General features: G+C 41.0%; 1 protein-coding gene across 6 annotated transcripts in view; it reads right to left on the bottom strand.

Annotated features, from left to right (window-relative positions):
* LOC132405494 (collagen alpha-1(XXIII) chain-like) overlaps positions 1-23,272 on the bottom strand; it is a 146,221-nt gene that overhangs the window by 19,919 nt on the left and 103,030 nt on the right. For all 6 annotated transcript variants that reach the window (XR_009515896.1, XM_059990353.1, XM_059990350.1 and 3 more), the window contains one exon: positions 15,848-15,892. Coding sequence is in view for 5 of the 6 variants with exons in the window: in XM_059990353.1 (XP_059846336.1) it covers positions 15,848-15,892 (45 nt within the window). In the remaining variant the exon portion in view is untranslated. The remainder of the gene's footprint in view (positions 1-15,847; positions 15,893-23,272) is intronic.

The following is a 23,272-nucleotide window of genomic DNA, read 5'->3' as shown; positions in this document are numbered from 1 at the left end:
ACACCAGAATTGGAAGTTCATGTTTACCTTCACAAGGAGGGATGTAAATATCAAGAGCACTGAATTTTCATGTTAGATCAGAGATTGCAAAATAAATCACGGGGGGGGGGGGGTTGGCAGAGCACTGGCAGGCACCAAATGCCCATAGATAACTGGCCTTCTGGTCATTGAGTTGCTTGTTGGGGAGGTGGAGGAATGGTGACGTTGCCTATTGGTAAGGGGGGCCGGATGTGACGAAAATCCGGCTCTCAGCAGGTTGGAAGGTGCTTGTTGGGTTAGGAGAAATAATTGAAAGAGCCAAGACTGTCGAGGTGGCTCTGTGCCTGGAAGAACAAGGCACTTCTCTCACTGGTTTCACCTCTGACCAGTCAGGGTTCCTAATGTTCCCCTGCAAGTCTGACAAATCACAATTCCTGTAGGTGGAACAGGTCCCTGGAAATTTGAATCACTCTCATACTATTTTTTTTCGATTATTTTAGTTTTCCCAACGGTGTACTCATCTTTCTCCTAGTGATACTTAGATCAGTGCATATCTGCTTTAGCCAATCAAATATACCAACTCTAACTGGACATACTGTAATACTAGAGATGTTGTCACCCAAGTCCCCATTCTCATCATAGACCACTCACCAGTGACAGCCTGCCCCTATTAAGTGGAAAAGCAGCATCTTTTTTCATTAGGCATTTGGATGATTCTTCCCATCCACTAAATGATGAATTTTCCAACTCCATGTTATAACTAGTTAACAGCAGTGCCAAAAAAGTTAATCAGCATGCCTACTGATTATTCCACAGAGCTGACCTTGGCTTTATCATGAACAAAGATTATTTCTCAGAGATGACGGCCAATCTATATTTATTCCTTGCATTGGAGCAAGTTGATAAAAGTGTTTTATCTCTGTTTTTTGGAGACACAAGGTGCTAGAATCATGAGTAAAGGACATACTGCTGGAGGAATTCAGCAGGTCAAGCAGTCTCTGTGGAGAAAGAGGGATTGCTGATGCTGCAGTTCAAAACCCTGCATTAGGACCACAAGTGTGGAATGGAGACAGACAATATAAAAAGAGGACAGAGAGAGGATGGCACGGGAGCCGATAGCAGAGGAACAGGGTGAGGTGGGGGATGCTGGGTAGATGGAGCCAGATGGGGGAGGGTGAAGTTTTAAGACAGAGGCTGGTTGGTGATAGGTGGAAACAGATAAGAGGGCAAAAACTTGGGCAGTCCAATCACAAACAAGAGAAAATCTGCAGATGCTGGAAATCCAAGCAACACACACAGAATGCTGGAGGAACTCAGCAGGCCGGGCAGCATTGCTTCGGCAGGGTTTTGGTCCGAAACGTCGACTGTACTCTTTCCCAAGCTGTTGCCTGGCCTGCTGAATTTCTCCAGCATTTTGTGTGTGTTGGCTCAAAAAATTGGGCAGAGTGAGGCAGGTGGGAGGAGTGGTAAATGGAGCCAAATAGAGGGGGGGGGGGGGGAAGGTAGAAAAAGGTTGTGGAATCAAATAAGGGAGAGATGATGGGCAAATGGGGGTAGACAAGGGAGAAGAAACCCAGGTGACTGTGCGGTAATAGGCACATGGACCAATGTTCTCTCTGAGGTGAGCGCGCGCACACATCTTTTGCTCCTAGCACACAAAGGAATTTGAACTGCACACAAAGGTTGTCACCCTCTACCCCGTTGGCATGTTAAGTATATTTCCTGATCGTACACAGTCACATTTCCTTTTCTGGTTTCTGACGTGGATGGTGTTGACAATGAGGAGTTTGTGATGATTAGTCTGCAGATTTTAGAACTGGTTTACAATACTGTTTTTATTGAAGAAATTATTGATTTCAGTATGTTAACTTCCAAAGAAACAAAGGATGTGGAGTGTAAAAGAACCACCAGTTCATTTAAAGCAGAATGGCTTAATGGAACAGTAGAAACTGCTACACTGAAAACTCATGAGGTCAGGAACATGCAGCTACGAGAGATATTTATGTACAATACAGAAACTGATGTTACCAGCGTGTATTGTCATGATGCAAAAGTTGCTGGAGAATTTGTAGCAACTTGAAACTTGATTTTTTAAAGTGTTATTTAGCAAGCAAATCACATATGGATGGTGTGCAAGAGCTCCAGCAAGAAAATCCTTCATTACCCACTACAGGCCTGCTACATATGTTTTGTGAGAGTGTAGATGAACAAGAGCAAAAATGATTAAACCCAGAGGAGGTCAAAGTTCTTATTGACAAGTGTTTCACTCGCTGTTAAAATGAATCCCTCTATATATAAAATTCTTTGCGCACGTGTTGTTGTCACTGGGCAAAAAGTTGCACAGCACAAGAGTTTTGTGCACACTGGTCATTACAGATTAGAGGGAACATCAGCATGGACCCAGGTGAGGAAGTGTAATTTGGGGCAGGTGGCAAGGGAGGAATTGAAAAGGTGAATGAAGGAAGAGTTGGAAGGATAGGAGTGGTAAAGGAACACGGAGTATAGAGACCTGAAACTAGAAAATTCAATGCTTGCATCATTAGGTTATATGCTTCCCAAGTGGAATATGAGGCACTGTTCTCCTAGTTTGCATTTGGCCTCACTGTTCAGGCTGCCGGATTTAAATGGCTTTGGAGACGGCTGATTCAAGGCCGGTGCCCCTGACTGACACATCGTGGGTGAACACAGAACATTGGGAGCAGTGGTTTGGCTGCTGGCTGTGTGTCCAGAGCCCCGAGCTCTCCGGGCGCAGAGCTCAGACAAATCAATGCAACAGACTTTAACACCATAAATCAGCGAGTTGCTTGCTATGTCTCCCCTCTTGCTGTGAAATGGGGCCACCTCTTTTTCCCTTATTAGGGAGAGAGAGAGCCTGTGGTATGTTGAATTGCCAGGTGAACGGGTAGTCTTCGGGGTACTGCAGGTCTTTGTCTTTATTGATATTTTGCTACACGCTTGAGTGATCAGTGGGGGGGGGCACCGATGGTTTTTTTGCTGGTGGGGGGTGATCATTGCCTTGCTGCTGTTTGTGCATGGGAGGGGGGAGCTGTGGGGGGCTTGGGGTTTTAATGTTTAACTGTCCTTCATCCTTTGGGGCACTCCTCCATTTTCGTGAATGCTTGCAAAGGAAAAGAATTTCTCTGACATTGAATGTACCTATTGACCTATCGCTCCAGAGGGAAAGGTTGGGGTAGAAATGGGGCGCGAGTTGAGATGACATGCAAGGAGACCATTATGAACAGAGTGCAGGTGCTCTGCAAAACAGTCACCTAATCTACACTTGGTGTCATCGATGTAGAAGAGGCCATATTGAGAATGTAAAATGCAATTGATGAGGCCTCATTTGCAATGGGTGTTTATATCCCTGGATGATGGCTAGGGACGAAATATAGGAAAAAGTGTTGCCCTAAGCCTAACACTCCTCTAGCTGTTGCAGATCCATAAACCTGGGAGTTCCTGCCTGCTCCTACTCCACTGAATTTATCTCTTCATACATCAACACTACCTTGTCTGCTTTCGATCAGTCCCTTCCCACCTACAAGTAGGACACCTCTCAAGCCCCCTGACAAAGTGACTAATTTTCAATGTGTTGCATAGGGGGGCCACTGGGATGAAAGGTAAGGATGAAAAGATCTCTAATATCGTGTCCGGGGAGAAGGGGGAAGGGAATCAGTGCAGATTTGTGTGAAATTAAGGAGATAAGCATGAGAACTCATTCTACTATGGCAGAGGGGAAGCACACTTCTGTAAAACGAGGATAACTCAAACATTCTACAGCAGAAGGCCCCATTTTGAAAACAGATGGCGCCGGGGTTGAGGAACTGTGCAAGTGAGATGGCTTCCTTACTGGAGGCAGAGTGGGAGTATAGTTGAAGAAGTTGTGGGAATTAGTGGGTTTATAAAAGTTCTCAATGGAAAGTCTGTATCCTGTGATGGAGACGGTGAGAAAGAAGTATCAGAGGTGGTGCAGATTAATTTGAAGGCAGCGTGGGCCGTGGTGATGGTGGTGATGAAATTGATTAATTGTGCACAAACATACGAGCCAGCTCCTATGTAGTGAAGAAGCACTTGGGATGGTTCTGGAACAAACTCAAATCAAGGACTGTACCAACCTGCAAACCAAAAGGCAAGCTACCTCTTTGAGAAAGATATGGACAACTCTGAGACCTTCCTGATGGAGATGTTGAAAGATTGGTGCCTTAGGGCCTAATGAGCACAAATGCCACATTCACCTCAGAACGTTATGGGAAAGGAAATGAACATTTTGTGACTAGAACTGAACATTAGGAATGATCTGGAAGTAATTTTTATCTGAACTGAACATTAGGAATGACCTGGATGTAATTTTTATCTGTCCCATCAACATTTCTCTGAATTTAACAAAGCAGGATTGAACATTACTCGGGCAATCATGCGAAAAAGCAAGGGACAGATAAAAGTTAAAATGACATCTTGGTACAATAAGGTGCTCTCTTCAAAGATTTGAAAAAATGAGTAGAGGACATCTGGTCTATTTCATACCTATATCATCTCACCCATTACCACCAGAGAATACTTGATCTTGCAGAACAAGGAAAGTAGTCCATTACTTAAATGGTTAATCTTCAGGAGCACTGTGAAGATCACTCCTAATCTATGGCATTTGAAACCCTGGGATACCTGGGGCACCAGGAGGACCCTTGACAAATTGCATGTACGTTTTGGTAGAGATGCTCCTTTGATCGTCTTCCAGCTCCAGTGCATTGAAGGAAGAGAAAGTCACTGTTCATAATCCAGAGCAAATGGGCTACTTTACCCTGGATTGTGCTGAGCGTTATGTATTGTTTGCACTTATATAAACAGGGTGGAAAGCATTCTATATTTGATGACAATAGGTAAGTCAAGCACAGCAGCATTTGTGCCCAAAAATGTGCTCTTTTGGCATAGTCCTTATGTGGCTGCTTCAAGCAAGGTTCTGAATTGGCCAACAATTACAATCATCTTCCTGTATAATACGTAGAGTTTTCTCCCTCGAGTTATATCGACATCAATTTTGCTAAATTCTCTTGATGCCAAGTGTTGTCACTTTCTGATGGACTGGATTCCTATTCTCTTCACCCACCTCATTCTCCTCTCACCTCACCCTCACCTCCCTGAGGAGTTGACAATGACTTGCTGACTCTCCAGTAGTGGGTTTAGAAGGGGCTGAAGAGCTCTTCACCTGATCTGCTTCACTTGTAGGCAAGTGGTGCTTAAGGACACAGTGCCCTCCAGATGCTTGGCACCTGCATGCTCCTGTAATGGACTCAAGATTGTAGTGAAGCTGAGTGGTCCTACACATTGGCAAGCAACTGTCTATTGATAGCACTGTTGATAATGTTTTTCATCATCTTGTTGATAAAGAGTGGGGAGGTAATGAGTGATTTTTCTTGCTGGTTTGTGTGAACTGTACTTTCCACATTAGCCAGCAGATGGCAGTGTTGTAACTTGGCTAGAGGTTCATTTGGCTGACACAAGACTTCAACTTCACGCCAAGGTGAATTTTGGGCTAGTGACTTTGATGCATCAAGTGTTGTCAGCATTTCTTGATTACATATAGAGTGAAGCAAATTGGCTAAAGATTGGCTTTCCTCGTGCAGGGATGATTCAAGGAACCAGAGTTGTTATTTATGCATTTATGCACTTTTTATTCCATATTTTATTCCATTATCATTTACTCATTGTATTTGTTGATAGTTGATTTTTGTTGCATATTATGCCAACGTACCTTGACAAATTCCAAACACATGTTAAATGTATATGGTGATTAAAGTTGATCCTTAATCAACTTTAATGAAAGTTGATGAATGAAAATACATTGATCTTTTTTATTGCCTATGCCACTTTCTGTCAATGTTGAAGATGGAGACATCTGCAAAGCTCCCTTGATTTGTTTTATAATTGTACTGAGAACACATTTTGGCAGAACTGGGTCTAGCCTTTTAGAAATGAGGCCATTTGTATATTTTCTTTGGAGCTGAAGTATTTCACAGGTCTAAACTAACGCACCTGTGATAAAGGACCTCTGTGCATGAGCAACAGTTACTTCTGTCTGCTCTGCCTTTCACACCAAACTCTCTTGTGTAATTTCAGCTTGTCATCAAAACTACTGACTTAGCTACGGCTGTTTGCCCAAATATAACATCATTGATATTAGGTTCCAGTTGAATTTAAAAGAAACATTTTTGGAAACCATGAATGGGGCAATTTCACACTTAAATGTTATATTTTGTATACTTCAGAATTTACATTAAATTTGCTTGTGTGTTAAATCGTACAGGAATCTGGCCGAAGGCACTAGGTTCATAAAGGAATGAAAACCAGGGTACTGAGACAGATTCTTCAGTAAAACAGATTAATGACTAATGGCCTCACCTGGCCTTTTGTTTCTGGTTCCAAATTTCTATGATCTTGGAAAGTGCTCAATTGAAGTGATCCTGTAATCTCTTTATCATCTGACAGGTGGAACATTTTTTTTTGCCTGGAACTGTCAAAGTAGCATATGTATCAAGGGGCATCTCTAAAAATAGAGGCTATTGCTTTCGTATGTTCCCTTAAGGCCTCATTTTGAGCAGACTCATCCCTCTATTGCTCTCAACTATATTATTTGAATATTAACACCTTAAATCCATTCTGGCTCATGTGACCTGGAGTTTAGAAATAGGGAAGTAATGTTACAATTATGCAGAATTTGGCAAGACCACACCGATAGCACTCTGAACAGTTTGCCTCATTATTAAGAATAAATATAATGCCATTGAAGAAAGTACCAGAGAGATTTGCTAGGCCTGGTCCTCAGATGAGAGGGTTGTCTGAGCATGAGAGACTAAAGTAAAACTAAATCCATTATTCTTTGGAGGTTAGACAAATGAAGGGTGATCTTACTGTAGCACAGAAGGTCATTAAGAAACCTCACAAGGGTAGATGTCAAGATGTATTCACTAGTGGGAGAATCTTAAAGAGATATAGCTACAAATTAAGAGTCATAGAAAAGTACAGCACAGCAACAGGCCCTTCAGTCCATCTAATCTATGCTGAACCATTTAAACTGCCTATACTCATTGACCTGAACCAGGACCATAGCCATTCATACCCCTACCATTCATATAGCTATCCAAACTTTCCTTAAGCATTGAAAGTGCACCACTTGCACCAGCAGCTTGGACCACACCGTTGCAACCCTCTGAGTGAAAAAGTTTCCCCTCATGTTCCCCTGAGACTTTTCACATTTCACCCTTAACCCCCTATGACCTTTAGTTGTAGTCTCATCCAACCTCAGTGAAAAAAGCCTGCTTGCATTTACCCGATCTATACCCCTCAGAACTGTGTGTACCTCTATTATATCTCCCCTCAATCTTTTAGTTCCAAGGAATAAAGTCCTAATCTATTTAATCTCCCCTTCTACCTCAGGTCCTTCTCCAGACCCAGCAAAATCCTCGTAAAATTTCTCTGTACTATTTCAACTTTATTTATATCTTTTCTGTAGGTAGGTGTCCAAAACTGCACACAAAACTCCAAATTAGGCCGCACCAACATCTTTTACAACTTAAATATAACACCCCATCTCCTGTACTCAATACTTTGATTTATGAGAGCTTTCTTTATAACCCTCTCTACCTGTGATGCCACTTTCAATGAATTATGGACTTGTATTCCCAGATACCTTTGTTCTACCACACACCTCAGTGCCCTGCTGTTCACAGTACAAGACCTACAGTGGTTGGTCCTACCGGGCCAACACTTTGCATTTGTCTGCACTAAATTCCATCTGCCATTTTACAGCCTATTTCCCCAGCTGATCCAGATCCCACTGCAAGCTCTGACATTCTTCCTTGCTGTCCACTACACTTCCAATCTTGGTGTCACTCACAAATTTGCTGATCCAGTTAATCACATTATCATCAGGATCATTGATATTCAGGACAAACAACAACAGGCCCAGTACCGGTTCCTGCGCACTCCACTAGTCACAGGGCTCCTGTCAGGGTGGCAACCATCTACTACCACAGCCTGGCTTCTCCCACAAAGCTAATGTCTAATCCAATTTATTATCTCATCTTGAATACCAAATAACTGAACCTTCCTGACCAATCTCCCACTTGGGACCCTGTCAAAAGCCATGCCATCAAAGTCCATGTAGACCACATCCACTGTCTTGCCCTCATCAACTTTCTGGGTACGTTCCTCAAAAAACTCTATAAGATTGGTTGGGCACGACCTACCACGCTCAAAGCCATGATGACTAGCCCTAATCAGTCTATGTCCAACCAAATCTCTTTAGGGATTTCCAATAACCACTGATGTCAGGCTCACCAGTTTATAATTTCCTGGTTTATGTTTAGAGCCTTTCTTAAGCAACAGAACAGTGTTGGCTGTTCTCCAATCCTCTGGTACCTCACCTGTTGCTAACAATGATTTAAATATCCCTGCAAGGGCCTCAGCAATTTCTGCACTTGCCTCCCCCAGGGTCCAAAGGAACACCTTGTCAGATCCTAGGTATTTATCCACCCTAATTTGCCTCAAGGCAAAAAGCACTTTATATTCTTTAATCTGCAAAGGGTCTTTGAAGTTGATGCTACTTTGCCTTGCATCTATTGACTCTGTAACCATCTCTGAGTAAATACAGATGAAAAAATATCATTTAAGATCTCCCCCATCTATGTTGGCTCCACACACAGATTACCATTCTGATCTTCCAGAGGACCAGTTTTGTCTCTTACAATCCTTTCACTCTTAATGTATCTGTAGAAGTCCTTCACCTTGTCTGCAAGGGCAACTTCATGCCCTCCTGATTTCTTTCTTAAGCATTCTATTGCATTTCTTGTACTCCAAAAGCACCTCATTTGTTCCTCTCTGCCTATACCTGCTACGCACCTTTTTTTCTTAACCAGGGCCTCAACATCTGTTGAAAACCAAGGTTCCCTAAACCAGTTATCTTTACCTTTTATTCTGACAGGCACATACAAGCTTTGTACTCTCAAAATTTCACTTTTGAAGACCTCCCATTTACAAAGTACACATTTGCCAGAAAGCAGTCTGCCCAATCCACATTTGTCAGATCATTTCTGAAACCATCAAATTTGGCCTTTCTCCAATTTAGAATCTCAACCCAAAGATTAGACCTATTTTTTTCCCTAAATACCTTGAAGTAAATGGCATTTTGGCTTCGTAATGCAAAGTGTTCCCCTGCACAAACTTCTGTCACCTGCCCTGCCTCATTCCCTAATAGCAGATCAAGTATCACACACTCTCTTGTTCTACATACTAATTAAGGAAACTTTCCAGAACAAATTTGACAAACTCTTTTCCACCTAGTCCTTTAACAATACGGGATTCCCAGTCATATATGTGGAAAGTTAAAATCACCTACTATAACACCCTTATGTTTCTTTCAACAGTCCGTGATCTTTCTACAAATTTCTTCCTCTAAATCCTGCGGACTGCTGGGTGGTCTGTAATATAGCCCCATTAACGTGGTCATACCTTTCTTATTCTTCAGTTCCACCCGTAAAACCTCACCAGATGAGTTGTCTGGTCTGTCCTGACTAAGTGCTACCATGACATTTTTCCTGACTAGTAATGGCATCCCTCCTCCTTTAATCCCTCCTATATGTCATGTCTAAAACACCAGAACCCCAGGATGTTGAGTTGCTAGTCCGGCCTCTCCTGCAAACAAGTCTTACTAATGGCCACAATATAATTCCACATGATTATCCATGCCGAGCTCAGCAGCCTTTCCTACGATATTTCTTACACTGAACTATACACAGCTCAGGACACTAGTCGCACCATGCTCAACCTTTAGATGCCTGACTTTGTTGGAGATCTTAGCAACATCTGTCTCCACAACCCCTCTGATAACTGTTCTGACACTCTGGTTCCCATCTCCCTGCACCTCTAGTTGAAACCCCACCATGCAGCACTAGCGAACCTTCCCGCTAGGATATTAGTCTCCCTCCAGTTCAGGTGCAAACCATCTCTTCCCTGGAAGAGAGCCCAATGATCCAAAAATCTGATGCCCTCCCTCCTACACCAACTCCTTAACCACATATTAAACTGTATAATTTTCCTAGTTGTGGCCTCACTAGCACGTGGCATGAGCAGCAACCTTGAGACCACAACCCTGGAGGTCCCGCCCTTTAACTTATCACCTAACTCCCAGAACTCACATTTCAGAACCTCATCACTCTTCCTACCTTTGCCATTGGTACCTACATTTGCCCTGACCTCTGGCTGTTTACCCTCCCACTTGAGAATGCCAAGGACTCGATCCAAGATGTCCTGGACCCTGGCGTCTGGAAAACAACATACCATCTGGGATTCTCATTCTCATCCACAGAACTTCCTTTCTGTTCCCTTAACTAATGAATCCTCTAACACCGCAGCATGCCTCTTCTCCCCCACTTCCCTTCTGAGCCACAGAGATAGAATCAGTGGCAGAGACCTGACTGCTGTGACCTTCATCTGCTAGGTCACCCCCCACCAACAATATCCAAAGTGGTATACCTTTTGTTGAGGAGAATGTCCACAGGGGTATTTTCCACTTTCTGACTGTCACCCAGTTTCCTGTGTCCTGTAACTTGGATGTAACTACAGTGCCTATAAAAAGTATTCACCACATTGGAAGTTTTCATGTCTTAATTGGTTTACAGCATTGAACTACAGTGGATTTAATTTTTTGACACTGAGCAACAGAAAAAGTCTCGCTCGTGTCAAAGTGAGGACAGATTTCTACAAGGTGATCTAAATTAATTACAAATAGAAAACACCAAATAATTGATTGCAATAGTGTTCACCCCCCCCCCTTTAATAAGACACACCAAAACAGCACTAGTGCAGCCAATTGGTTTTAAATGTCACATAATTAGTCAAATGGAGATCTGTTTTTGAAGACGTGTGTGAAGTCAAGGAATTTCAACTGATGTAGTATAAATACACCCGTATCTAGAAGGTCCAACTGCTGGTGAGTCAGTATCCAGACAAAAACTACACCATGAAGACAAAAGAACATTCCAAGCAACTCTGCAAAAAGGTTATTGAAAAGCACAAGGCAGGAGATGGATACAAGAAAATTTCCAAGTCACTGAATATCCCTTGGAGTACAGTCAAGTCTGTCATGAAGAAATGGAAAGAATATGGCACTGCTGTAAATCTGCCTAGAGCAGGCTGTTCTCAGAAATTGAGTGACCGTGCAAGAAGGGGACTAGAGAGGGAGGCCACCAAGAGACCTATGACAACTCTGGAGGAGTTAAAAGCTTCAGTGGCTGCGATGGGAGAGACTGCGCATACAACAGCAACTGTTGCCCAGGTCCTACAACAGTCACAGCTTTATGGGAGAGTAGCAAAGAGAAAGCCACTGTTGATAAAAAAAAACCTCACATGAAATCTTGGCTAGAGTTTTCCAGAAGGCATGTGGGAGATGCAGAAGTCATCTGTAAGAAGGTTCAATGGTCTGATGAAAATAAAATTGAGCTTGTTGGCCATCAGACTAAATGCTATGTTAGGCATAAGCCAAACACTGCACGTCAAAAACACACTATCCCTCGCATGAAGCGTGGTGGCTGCATCGTGCTGTGGGGATGCTTCACTGCAGCAGGCCCTGGAAAGCATGTGAAGGTAGAGGGTAAAATGAATTCAGCAAAATACAGGGAAATCCTGGAGGAAAATCTGATGCAGTCTGCATGATAACTGTGAATTTGGGAAAGATTTGTTTCCCAGCAAGAAAATGACACCAAGCATAAAGCCAAAGCTACACAGGAATGGCTTGAAAACAACAATGTCCCAGAGTGGCCAAGTCAGAGACCAGACCTCAATCCAATTGAGTATTTGTGGCTGGACTTGAAAAGGGCTGTTCACTCACAATCCCCATGCAATCTGACCGAGCTTGAGCAGTTTTGTAATGAAGAATGGGGGATAAATTGCAGAGTCCAGATGTGCAAAGCTGATAGAGACCTATCCACACAGACTCAAGGCTGTAATTGCCGCCAAACGTGCAACTACTAAATATTGACTTGAAGGGGGTGAATATTTATGCCAGCAATTATTTTGTGTTTTATATTTGTAATTAATTAGATCACTTTGTAAAGATTTGTTTTCACTTTGAAACAAAAGGGACTTTGTCTGTTGATCAGTGTCAAAAAAGCCAAATTAAATCCATTGTGATTCAGTGTTGTATAACGATAAAACATGAAAACTTCCTAGGGGGTCAATACTTCTTAAAGTCACCGTACCTCTCGATATGTCCTGTCTATCACCCTCTCGGCCACCCGAATGATCCGGAGTCCATCCAATTCCAGCTCCAACTCCTTAATGTGGATTGTTAGAAGCTGCAGCTGGATGAACTGCTTGTAGTTGTGGTTGTCAGAGACACCAGAGGTCTCCTTGCCCTCCCATATCCCACAAGAGGAGCATTCCACTATCCTGCCTGGCATCCCTAGTGTTCTAACTGAGCAAATATAAAGAAGGAAAAGGAATAGATAAACTGTGGGGGATAAAACCTAGCTACATCTTCTCGCTTTCTTGGACTGAAACCTCAAAATCCCCACTCTGTCTATTCCAAAAAATGGTCGCTCCACTTGCCCCTGCCTTATGTTAATTGTTTTCTTGGCAACTAATCCCGGTCGTTGATTGGCCGCTGCTCAAAACTGTGAGTCGATGCTTTGAGTACTCAGTCAGCGAAGAGCTACGTCTTCTCACGCTTGGATCTCTGATTGGCAGCTGCTTGAAACACCGAAGTGGCACGAGTCAATGTCTTCTGTACTCAGTCACTGAACCTGAGTAAGTTACGTCTTCTCATGCTTCAGATCTCAAACTAGAGTGCGATCATTTAGATTGGACAGAAGAAAGTGCTGGAAATGCTGCAGGTGCTGGAAATTCAAGCAGAACACACAAAATGCTGGAGGAACTCAGCAGGCCAGGCAGTATCTATGGAAAAGAGTAAACAGTTAACGCTTTGGGCAGAAATGTCGACTGTTTACTCTTTTGCATAGATATTTCTTGGCCTGCTGAGTTCCGCCAGCATTTTGAGTGTGTCAGATAGCTTGGAGGTGCATAGGAGCTTCTGCGGAACCTGGTGAACCTCTGGAATTGTCTACCCCAGGGTGTTGTAGAAGCTAGAGCAGTGGCAGTATCTGAAGAGCATGTAGATCATTTTTTGTAAGGAATTGATGGCTATAAGGAACTGACACAGACAAGAATTGAGACTTTAGGTGGATCAGCCATGGTCATGTTAAATGACAGGGCAGGCTTGAAAGGTCTTTTTCATGTTCATAAACACCAAGCTTGCAGATTGGTTTTGAGCCATTGTCTTGCACTGTTCAGGCTTTTGTAGACACAAAGCATATATTTCACGATTAGCATTTTTATGCATTGTTTCTCCTGTATTCAAGCCTGAAGTTGAATGCAGGAATGCATATTGAAATTGCTGTGAGGAACTGCATGCTTTCCAATTCACCCTACCACAATGAGTATATAGTTGCATTCAATACTGAACAACTCTGTCATTTTGGGCAGCTTCAATTCATTTCCATTCTACCTTTGTTACCAGTGTATCCCTGATGTTTTTTAGTCTATAGTGAACATGCAGAGTCTTCAAATTATAATGCAGGACACATAGAAAACTCTTAAGAGGCAAATGTGGCTCATTTGAGCTTTTGGTTGCCACGTGCACAATACATGGTTAAATAGGTCATGCAGTGATGTCATATGCATATAATCACCGCTGATATCAGTAACACCGATGTCACATAAAGCCTGATCAAATGAAGTTGCATTAGTGAATTAGAAGCATTTTTTGACAAGCTGGTACTTTTATAGATGCTCTTACTGATAATTACTGTATTCCACTTGTATCTAAATAAATTAATAACCAGAAGGTCATAATTGAATTTGAAAATTGGTTTTAAATGATCGTATCAGCAATACCACCACATTGGTGTAGAATTAATAACCAGAAGGTCATAATTGAATTTGAAAATTGGTTTTAAATGATCGTATCAGCAATACCACCACATTGGTGTAGAATTAAATGGGAGGTGTGGACAAAATATCTGCACGATTAGGTGAAACCTGTAATTAAAAAAAGGTGCCTTGAAATCATTGTAATAGCAAACATGTCAATAAATTGCCTTGATCACTTGATGTAAAGATTCCAATTTTAAGGCACATAGATGCTTATTGAATTTTTCCAAAGTCTATTGCCCCTTTTGTTCTTCCTTTACCTTTTTCACTCTTCACAAACATTTGTAACAGAGGAGTGGTAGTAATTAGACAGTACGGGAATATCAATTTAAACCACAAAGCTCAAGCATGGTTGAGATAATCTCAAAATCTCTGTGATCAAGTGGCTCAACATGAGCAAGAAGGAACAGACCAAGCACAGCAACAAGCGGGAAGTGGAGAAGTTTCCAAAGGACATGGGGCCACAGTAATGCACATCTCATACCTCCTTCCGTGTATTTGCTTGCTTGATGCCAGGAACGCATCCAGCACACAACAGGCGATCAGTGACTTTTCACTGGTTGATGAGGTCCAGCTGCTACCTTTGGCTCTTCAGAGAAATGCCTGGAGTACTAATTGGTTATGTAACTAAACAGACCTCTGATTAGCATGCAAGACCAGCTGTTTCTCACACAGGCTTTGCACAATATGCAGGGAGACTATCATGAGCCTATTCCTTGCTGCACTTTAGGATTAATCTTCTGAAGAATTTTGCAGCAGAGAAAACTGTTTGAATGCATTGTCTGATAAGATTATGGCAGATGATTCAATTGTTTTCAAAAAGGTAATAGATAAATATTTGAGAAGGGTACCAATTATAGTTTGGTAAAGATCAGAGAAGCAAATCTAATTGGATATATCTTTCAGAGAGACTGATTTTGACATGGCAAACACAGAGAAAATTGGTTTATGTATTAAAAGAGTAAGATGGATCATGTTTCCACATATCAGAAATTCATAATGCATTTTCAACCTATGGTATAGTTTGTGTATTAAGAAAAAAACTACATCTCCACAGTAATTTTCATGATCTTAGGTTATCTTTAATCTTATGATGTCCTTTTAAAGTGTAGCAACTATTGTAATGTAGGCAATAAAATATGTCTATGATTTAACAAAATGCATCTAGGTTCAAGGTTTTCAGTCCTTAATTTTCAAAGACCACTCTTCCAGTTTTACGTCCGCTTCAACTAAACTGGTGTTTGCTTTGCGTTAATGGCCGGAGTTCTGTGTTAGAAATTGTTAGTTTAAATTACACTGCACAGAATTGAAGATCTAACAGCAGCTGACATTCCAGATCGGGTTAATGTTGCATTATTGAGGATGCTGTCTTTGTGATTTAAACCAATTCAAAGAAAAAAACTCAGGGGGTTTGGCATTATCCACTGACTACTTATCCTTAACAACGGTGCTTTTACAACAGATTTCACACATATTGAGATATACTGAGTTTTCAAAAGGTAAAATGCTTTATAAGAATGTGAAAGTAAAATTTCAGATTGATGTGACACCACCATATATGTTATTTCTAGTGTATAGAAATGTGTTTCAGCCATTACAGACATTATTATTTTCACAATTAAGTCAATTGCTAATTAACATCAATAGCAGAGGAAATCTTCTCCCTTTAATAACTTAAAGATGTCAGTAGATTTAATGAGCCGGACACTGAAATTGGTACTGAGCAGAAGAAAGGACTGGAGAAGGGTGTATGATGAAGCTTAGTGATGTTACGTGGCTTTAGAAAGTAACACCTACACGGGTACTGATTACAGATGTCTTTTTCTGACTATTTGTTCTGGTTCCCTGAAGAATCCTGAAAATGAACATGATCAGAAGAACTATTACTTACATTTAATCCTGGAGTGCCACTTTCACCTTTCATCCCAGGTTCACCCTGAAACATATTTGATTAAATCTTTATTAAAATCAATGGACTGCAGGTTTAAAATTAAATACAGTCATAGTAAAATACCGTCTGAGCCCTGCCGGTTCCTGGCAGCTTCCGGTCACCTTTCTCTAGATGTGGAAGCCTGATCAGCACTTAAACAGGCAAGTAGGATGAACAAATTTAAAGAAAGTTGAAATAAAATTAAATAGTTAAAAATAAATTACATTGAAATGTTGTTAAAAGTCAAAGAATAATTCTTCTAAACATTAAAAATAATGTAATATAAGTGAAACACTGACCCATAATTATCTTAAATTTAGTAAATGACGTACAATCAAATCATATACAAGTGTTTTTGCCTTTCAGAAAACGGTTCTTAACATATCTCCAGTTGAAATTGAATCTGAAACAGTAATTATATTTGCTGCTGCATGTTTTTGTAGCACAAAAATTAACTTGGTCTGAGAAAACTGGGTTTTGCAACCAACTGGTGTTGCTTCTACAGAACCTAGCAAAACATTCTGAATACTTTCAATAAAGATGGGATATTGGGCAGAGTATTAAAGGAGAAGATGCATTGGCATGGATAGTGGATTGGTTAACCAATAGAAGGCAGAGAGTTGGTATAAATGGGTGCTTCTCCGGTTGGCAGTCAGTGGTGAGTGGGGTGCCGTAAAGGTCGGTGCTGGGCCGGCACTTGTTTACCATTTAGATTGATGATTTGGAAGGGGGGGACTAAGTGTAGCGTAGCAAAATTTGCTGATGACACTAAACTGAGTGGAAAAGCAAATTGTACAGAGGATGTGGAGGGTCTGCAGAGGGATATAGATAGGTTAAGTGATTGGGCCAAGGTCTGGCAGATGGAATACAACATTGGTAAATGTGAGATCATCCACTTTGGAAGGAATAATAGAAGAGCAGATTATTATTTAAATGGTGAAAGTTTGTAGCATGCTGTTGTGCAGAGGGACTTGGGAGTGTTTGTTCATGAATCGCAAAAAGTTGGCTTGCAGGTACAACAGGTTATTAAGAAGGCAAACGAAATGTTGGCCTTCGTTGCTAGAATTCAAGAGCAGGGAGGTCATGCTGCAACTATACAGGGTACTGGTGAGGCCGCACCTGGAGTACTGTGCGCAGTTCTGGTCTCCATACTTGAGGAAGGATATACTGGCTTTGGAGGCAGTGCAAAGGAGTTTCACCAGGTTGATTTCAGGGATGAAGGGGTTAACCTACGAGGAGAGATTGAGTCGCCTGGGACTATACTCTCTCGAGTTCAGAAGAATGAGAGGGGATCTTATAGAAACATACAAAATTCTGAAAGGGATAGTTAAGATAGAAGTAGGAAAGTTGTTTCCATTGGTAGGTGAGACTAGAACTGGGGGATATTGCCTCAAGATTCAGGGGAGAAGATTTAGGATGGAGATGAGGAAGAACTGTTTTTCCCACAGATTGGTGAATCTGTGGAATTCTCTGCCCAGGGAAGTAGTTGAGGCTTCCTCACTAAATATATTTAAGAAACAGTTAGATAGATTTTTACATAGTACGGGAATTAAGGGTTACGGAGAAAAGGCAGGTTGATGGAGCTGAGTTTATGGACAGATCAGCCATGATCTTATTGAATGGCAGGGCAGGCTTGATGGGCCAGATGGCCTACTCCTGCTCCTATTTTTAATGTTCTTATGAAACCAAAATTGTGATTGAAATAGTATGGGTTGAAGAGGTCTTTGAAAACAGGGAGAGAACTGAAGATTTAAAGTTCTGCCATCTTTGGTGGAATAAGGACTACAGTATGGAAGGATGGAAAGTATAGGTTGGAATATTGTTCCTGGGGAAGATTATAAATGTACAATCAGGTGTTCCAACACTGCATTTTCAAAATCAATATCCTTGGTTTTGGGAAGGCGACAGTGTTTGGGGATATGTGATATATAGTGCAGCTACTATGAGGTAGGAAATGGGGAGAATTGGTTCAAATGCTGATTTTACGATCATTTCAGTGTTAACAAGATAACTGAAGTGAATTTGACCAACTAGACTGACATCCCTTTGCAATCTCAACTGAGGCAGGTAATCAAAATTAGGAAGTCACCAAGGTGATTAGGGCACATACAGTGCCTGACATTGATTGACATCTAGCATAAGGTGTAATGTTGCTGTAAAGAGACGACTTCAGCTTCATCTTGGATGGTTTGTTGGACATTGTGTATAAAAATTATCCATATTAAATCATATTCACAGATAAACAAATGAGCCTTAGCCCCCTTCCCCCACCACCACCCAAAGAAAGTTTTAAAAGTTCTGACTGTGACCTCTTTGGAACAATCTTGCTGGGCTGGGAATTAGAAATCACATTAGTAAATCTGATATGAGGCAAGAACTGAGTAAAACTGCCACAGTTATAGTGCCAACGATTTACAAGCACAAACTTGAGCAGAACAGTAGTCATCCTTTTGTGATGTATGTCTTCATTTTAAAATAATTAGAAAATTGCTTGTTATCCAAAGGGATTTCACCCCATGACTAAATTAACTGAAAATGTAAATTAACAGAATTCCATGAGGGCCGAATGAAATATGAAATACTCACAGTCTTAGGTGATCAGTTCTTAATTATGGTCCAAGTTAGTTATAGTTATTGGCCATCAGTTTCATTGGCCTCACACACCAATGACATAATATAGGTCAGTCAGGAAAACTGCAACTTTTCCATAATATATATATTGATTTGGAACAGTTTCACATGAGTGCAAACACCCTTCATTAACCTAACTTCAAATGGCTGAGTAACTGAGACCCTTTCTGGTTAAGTCGGAGGGTATCTGGTGCAGTGTTCAGACCATTATAGATAGGTCCACTTTAAGCCACTGCTTGTTGTCAAGCTCGTCACCATTACAGCCTGGCCTGTTCATAATTTTAACCATTTTCCCCCCATCTAGCAACCCTGAATTCACCTCACTGTCACAACCCAAATCAATGCGCAGCTTTAATTCAACTGCTTCAGTCTTTCTGCGTGGTCCTGTCCTTCCTAATACTGATGTGAAACAGTTTTCTTAATGATGTTATAAATGATGAGGAAAGTTTGCTGCAGTGTGAATATTCTGCAGGATGTTTCAAACAATTTGCTGTAGAAAAACATTTTTGTTCAGCAAGGATTTCAAACTACTTAAAATATACTCTCCTTTCACTATTCCCATGTTGCGTGAGATTTCAAGGGATTGTTTGAAATATTTAGGGTGACTTTCTGAATCATTGTATTTAAGGCCAACACACAATTTTTAATTTTACCTCTATTGGTTCTTTAACTTAAATCTTCGTCTGCATGCTTTGAGAAGTTATTTCTCTTCAAAGTCTGATTCTTATTGCACCGTTGACCATTGAGCGGCTGGATGAAGACTCAAGTTACTACTGCTAATAATGGAATGCTGGGTGGACCCATGCCAGAAGCAAAATAACATTTATATTTTCTTGCTTAAATTAGCAGTGGATTTTTTAAAAAACATAATCACCAAAAACATCCTCCAATTTCAGTAATGTCATTGCAGGTTACCTGAAACTCTAGCCTTCTCATTTGGGATGTGGTTTTGTGAGCAGACAGTCAAATAGAGACACATGGCTATAATTTTCAATTATTTGTACCTTTAGGATTCAACCTCAGCTTAAAGAAGCTTAGATAAATAATGCTACTGACAAGAATGTTTCCATATTTTCACAATTTAGATTCAGTTGACAAAAATCATATCATTCTTTTTGCTAATGCTACATACAGTATACATTGGAAACAATCTGTGTTCAGACACAAATAACATTTGTTCAGCCTAAAAATGCACAGCTTAGAAATGCCTTTACAAGTAAAACAGTTTATAAGTTTAATTTATGCAATCCAAGCTTTAAAAGATTCAAATTCCTTAGCATCACCATTTATCAACTCCAAATGGACTGATTAGCAAATGCAGTGAATTATCAAATTGCAAGTAGAAAACCACAATTAGAGATCTATTATGATTATTTACAACATTAGTCATGATTAACCATAGGGAGTTTCAGAGTCAAATTAGATTCAGACTCATAGTATACTAAATAGTCTATTCAGTGCTTTATATTTCATGTAGTAACTCGCATTCTATGGCAACATGAAATCTCTGCCGATTTTCAACTAGAAGGCATCAACTGCCACATGGGAAAGAAAGGCAAATGGTCGTGGCATGTCCAGATCTGAAAGAAGCTTTGGGCATTTTATTTGCATATGCAATATAGCCATTTTGACAATTCCCACACCCTGTCCACTACTAAGACTTTCTCCACTATCAGATTGCTTTGTCTGAGTGAGCAAGTACGAGGCGCATTCAAGAAATGAGAAAGTCCTCCTACACAATATGTGTGTGTGTGTGTGTGTGTGTGTATAGACCATACCAGACCCTGACTTTATCATTTCCTATCAGAGTCACCTTATGCACAGATACTCCTGTACCTAGCCTCTCTTTATGGACATACAAGCTAATATTACATATTTATTGTGTTTTTATTGAGTTCTTTGTGTTTATTTTGTTTTTTATGCTGCATTGGATCCAGAGTAACAACCATTTCGTCCCCCTTTGCACTCGCGTGCTGCTGAATGACAATGCACGATCTTGTCATAGAAGAGCAGATATGCTCATCCTGCCAGCATATTGCAATTGTCTTCTCCCTGCAATCCACTATTCTCGCCTCAGCCTTTTGATTTCTCTTTGGACCTGACCTCGAATTTCCCCTCACTGTTCTCGTATCCCTCCACCCCAGTGCCTGATACTCTGTCCAAGTCTCCACTTCCCACTCGGAATACTGATCATGGCATATATGCAGGTGGACTGGGAAAATCTACAAGATGGGGCATTTCTAGAATGCCTACGAGATGGCTTTTTAGAGCAGTTTTTGTTGAGTCCATTGGGGATCAGCTACTCTGGATTGGTTGTTGTGTAACGAACTGGAATTGATTAGAAAGCTTAAGGTAAAAGAACCCTTAGTGGAAAGTGATAACAATATGATCAAAAACAAGAAAAAATCCGTAGGTGCTGGAAATCCAAGCAACACACACAAAATGCTGGAGGAACTTAACTGCGTCTATGGAAAAGAGAACAGTTGACATTTTGGCTGAAACTCTTCACAGGGACTAGAGAAACAAAGGTGAGGAGTTAGAGTAAGAGGGGAGGAAGAAACACAAGGTGACAGGTGAAATGGGAGTGGGAGGGGTGAAGTAAAGAGCTAGGGAGTTGATTGGTAAAAGAGATAAAGGGCTGGAGAAGGAAGAATCTGATAGGAGAGGACAGGAGGCCTCAGAAGAGAGAAGAGGGGGAGGAGCACCAGAGAGAGGTGATGAGCAGGTAAGGCGATAAAGTGAGTGAGGATAAAAGAGATTGGGACTGGTGAAGGGGAGGGCATTACCAGAAGTTCGAGAAATTGATGTTCGTGCCATCAGGTTGGAGGCTACTTAGAATATAATATAAGGTGTTGCTCCTCCAACCTCAGTGTGGCTTCATTGTGACAGCAGGGGAGGCCATGGACTGACATGGCTGGATGGAAATGGGAAGTGGAATTAAAATGGGTTGCTACTGGGAGATCCCACTTTTTCTACCTCACTACCCTTTCACTACTTCTGTTTTTGCACTATTTTTAATTTAACTGTTTAATACACATATATGTGTATATATATGTAAATCAATTGTAATAAGTATATACTGCTACCACTAAATTTCACAACATAGTCTGGTGATATTAAATCTGATTCTGATACCTGGATAGATTAGGAAACTGTGCAAAGAAGTGGCAATGGAATACAATTTCAGGAAGTATACGGTTGGTAGAAGAAATGAAAGGCTTGACTATTTTCTAAATGAAGAAAAAAATACAAAAGACTGAGGCACAGAGGGACTTGGGAGTCTTATTGCAGGATTCCCTAAAGGTTAATTTGAAGGTTGAGTCTGTGGTGAGGAAGGCAAATGCAATGGTAGCATTCATTTTCAAGAGGACTAGAATATAAAAGAAAGGAGATAATGTTGAGGCTTTATAAAGCACCGATGAGGCTTCACTTGGAGTATCGTGAACAGTTTTGGGCCCCTTCTCTTAGAAAGAAAGCACTGAAACTGGAGAGGGTTCAAAGGAGGATCATGAAAATCATCCCAGGATTTGATGGCTCTGGCCTGTATTCACTGGAATTCAGAAGAATGAGGGGTGATCTCATTGAAACCTGTCGAACGGTGAAAATTCTTGATAAAGTGGATGTGGAGGGGATGTTTTCTTTGGTGGGAGAGCCTTACACCAGAGGACACAGCCTCAGGATACAGGGGCATCATTTTAGAATGGCGATGCAGACGAATTTCTTTAGCTAGAAGTGGTGAATCTGTGGAATTCTTTGCCACAGGAAGCTGTGGAAGCCAGGTCTTTATGTATATTTAAGGCAGAGGTTGATAGATTCTTGATTGATCAGGTTAGAAAAGGGATATGCGGAGAAGGCAGATTGGAGTGAAAGGAATATTGGATCAGCCATGATGAAATGGCAGAACTGACTCAATGGGCCAAATGGCCTGATTCTGCTCCTATATCTTATGGGTCTTATATCTGCAGTGAACTGAGTAAGAATACTCATGAATCAGGAATGCAGGGTTTTTTTTTATTGACTCCAAAAAGGAAATAGAGGACCAGAGCAATAGCAGGTGGTGAGGTAGGAGGAACAGATCTGCATAATGTACTGACACTAGATGCACATTAATGAGTTGGAAGCCCCTGCCATTACAATGATAGGATAGTTCACTTGTATCCTTTGTCTTGATCCTTTCTACTGCAAACCCAGGTTCTGTATCCCTTTGTTTAAAATTTCTTGTGAAAACGCTATCAGAATGCTTACTACAACAAATCTCAGCCTCTTTAATGCATGCATGGAATGTAGCCTGAATGGCATGTACTAATATTTCATGATAGCCTGGCTGGTGATTATCCCAAATTTCATGGCCCTTTTGCTTTCAATTAGAAGCACATCTGAGTCAATCTTTGTAAATCACATTCTCCCCACCACCAATGACATCCAGTGCTTCCACAGCACTGTGAAGCTGCAGGTTTTGCTTTTCACAAAAGGACTACTGTTACCATCTTCTGTTCTCCAGTTCCTTTAGTTCAGAACACAAAGCTTAATTTTAGTCTCACACTGTCTGCCAACCTAATGTTGTAGGCTGGACTTATGTCGTCAAACATATTAACAAAATTTATAAGGTGCCATTGCTGAGACAGTAGAAAAATGGTTGGAAAATTTATTGCAATGCCCACCCTGTGGTACAATATAGAATATTACAGAATGTACTTTTATGCTTCACTCGCCTATTTTAAATTGATTTCTGAACATATTCTCCCTAAACTACTG

This window comes from Hypanus sabinus, chromosome 15 (assembly GCF_030144855.1).
Source record: "Hypanus sabinus isolate sHypSab1 chromosome 15, sHypSab1.hap1, whole genome shotgun sequence".
NCBI classification, from domain to species: domain Eukaryota; kingdom Metazoa; phylum Chordata; class Chondrichthyes; order Myliobatiformes; family Dasyatidae; genus Hypanus; species Hypanus sabinus.
This window is presented reverse-complemented; position numbering and strand designations above follow the sequence as displayed.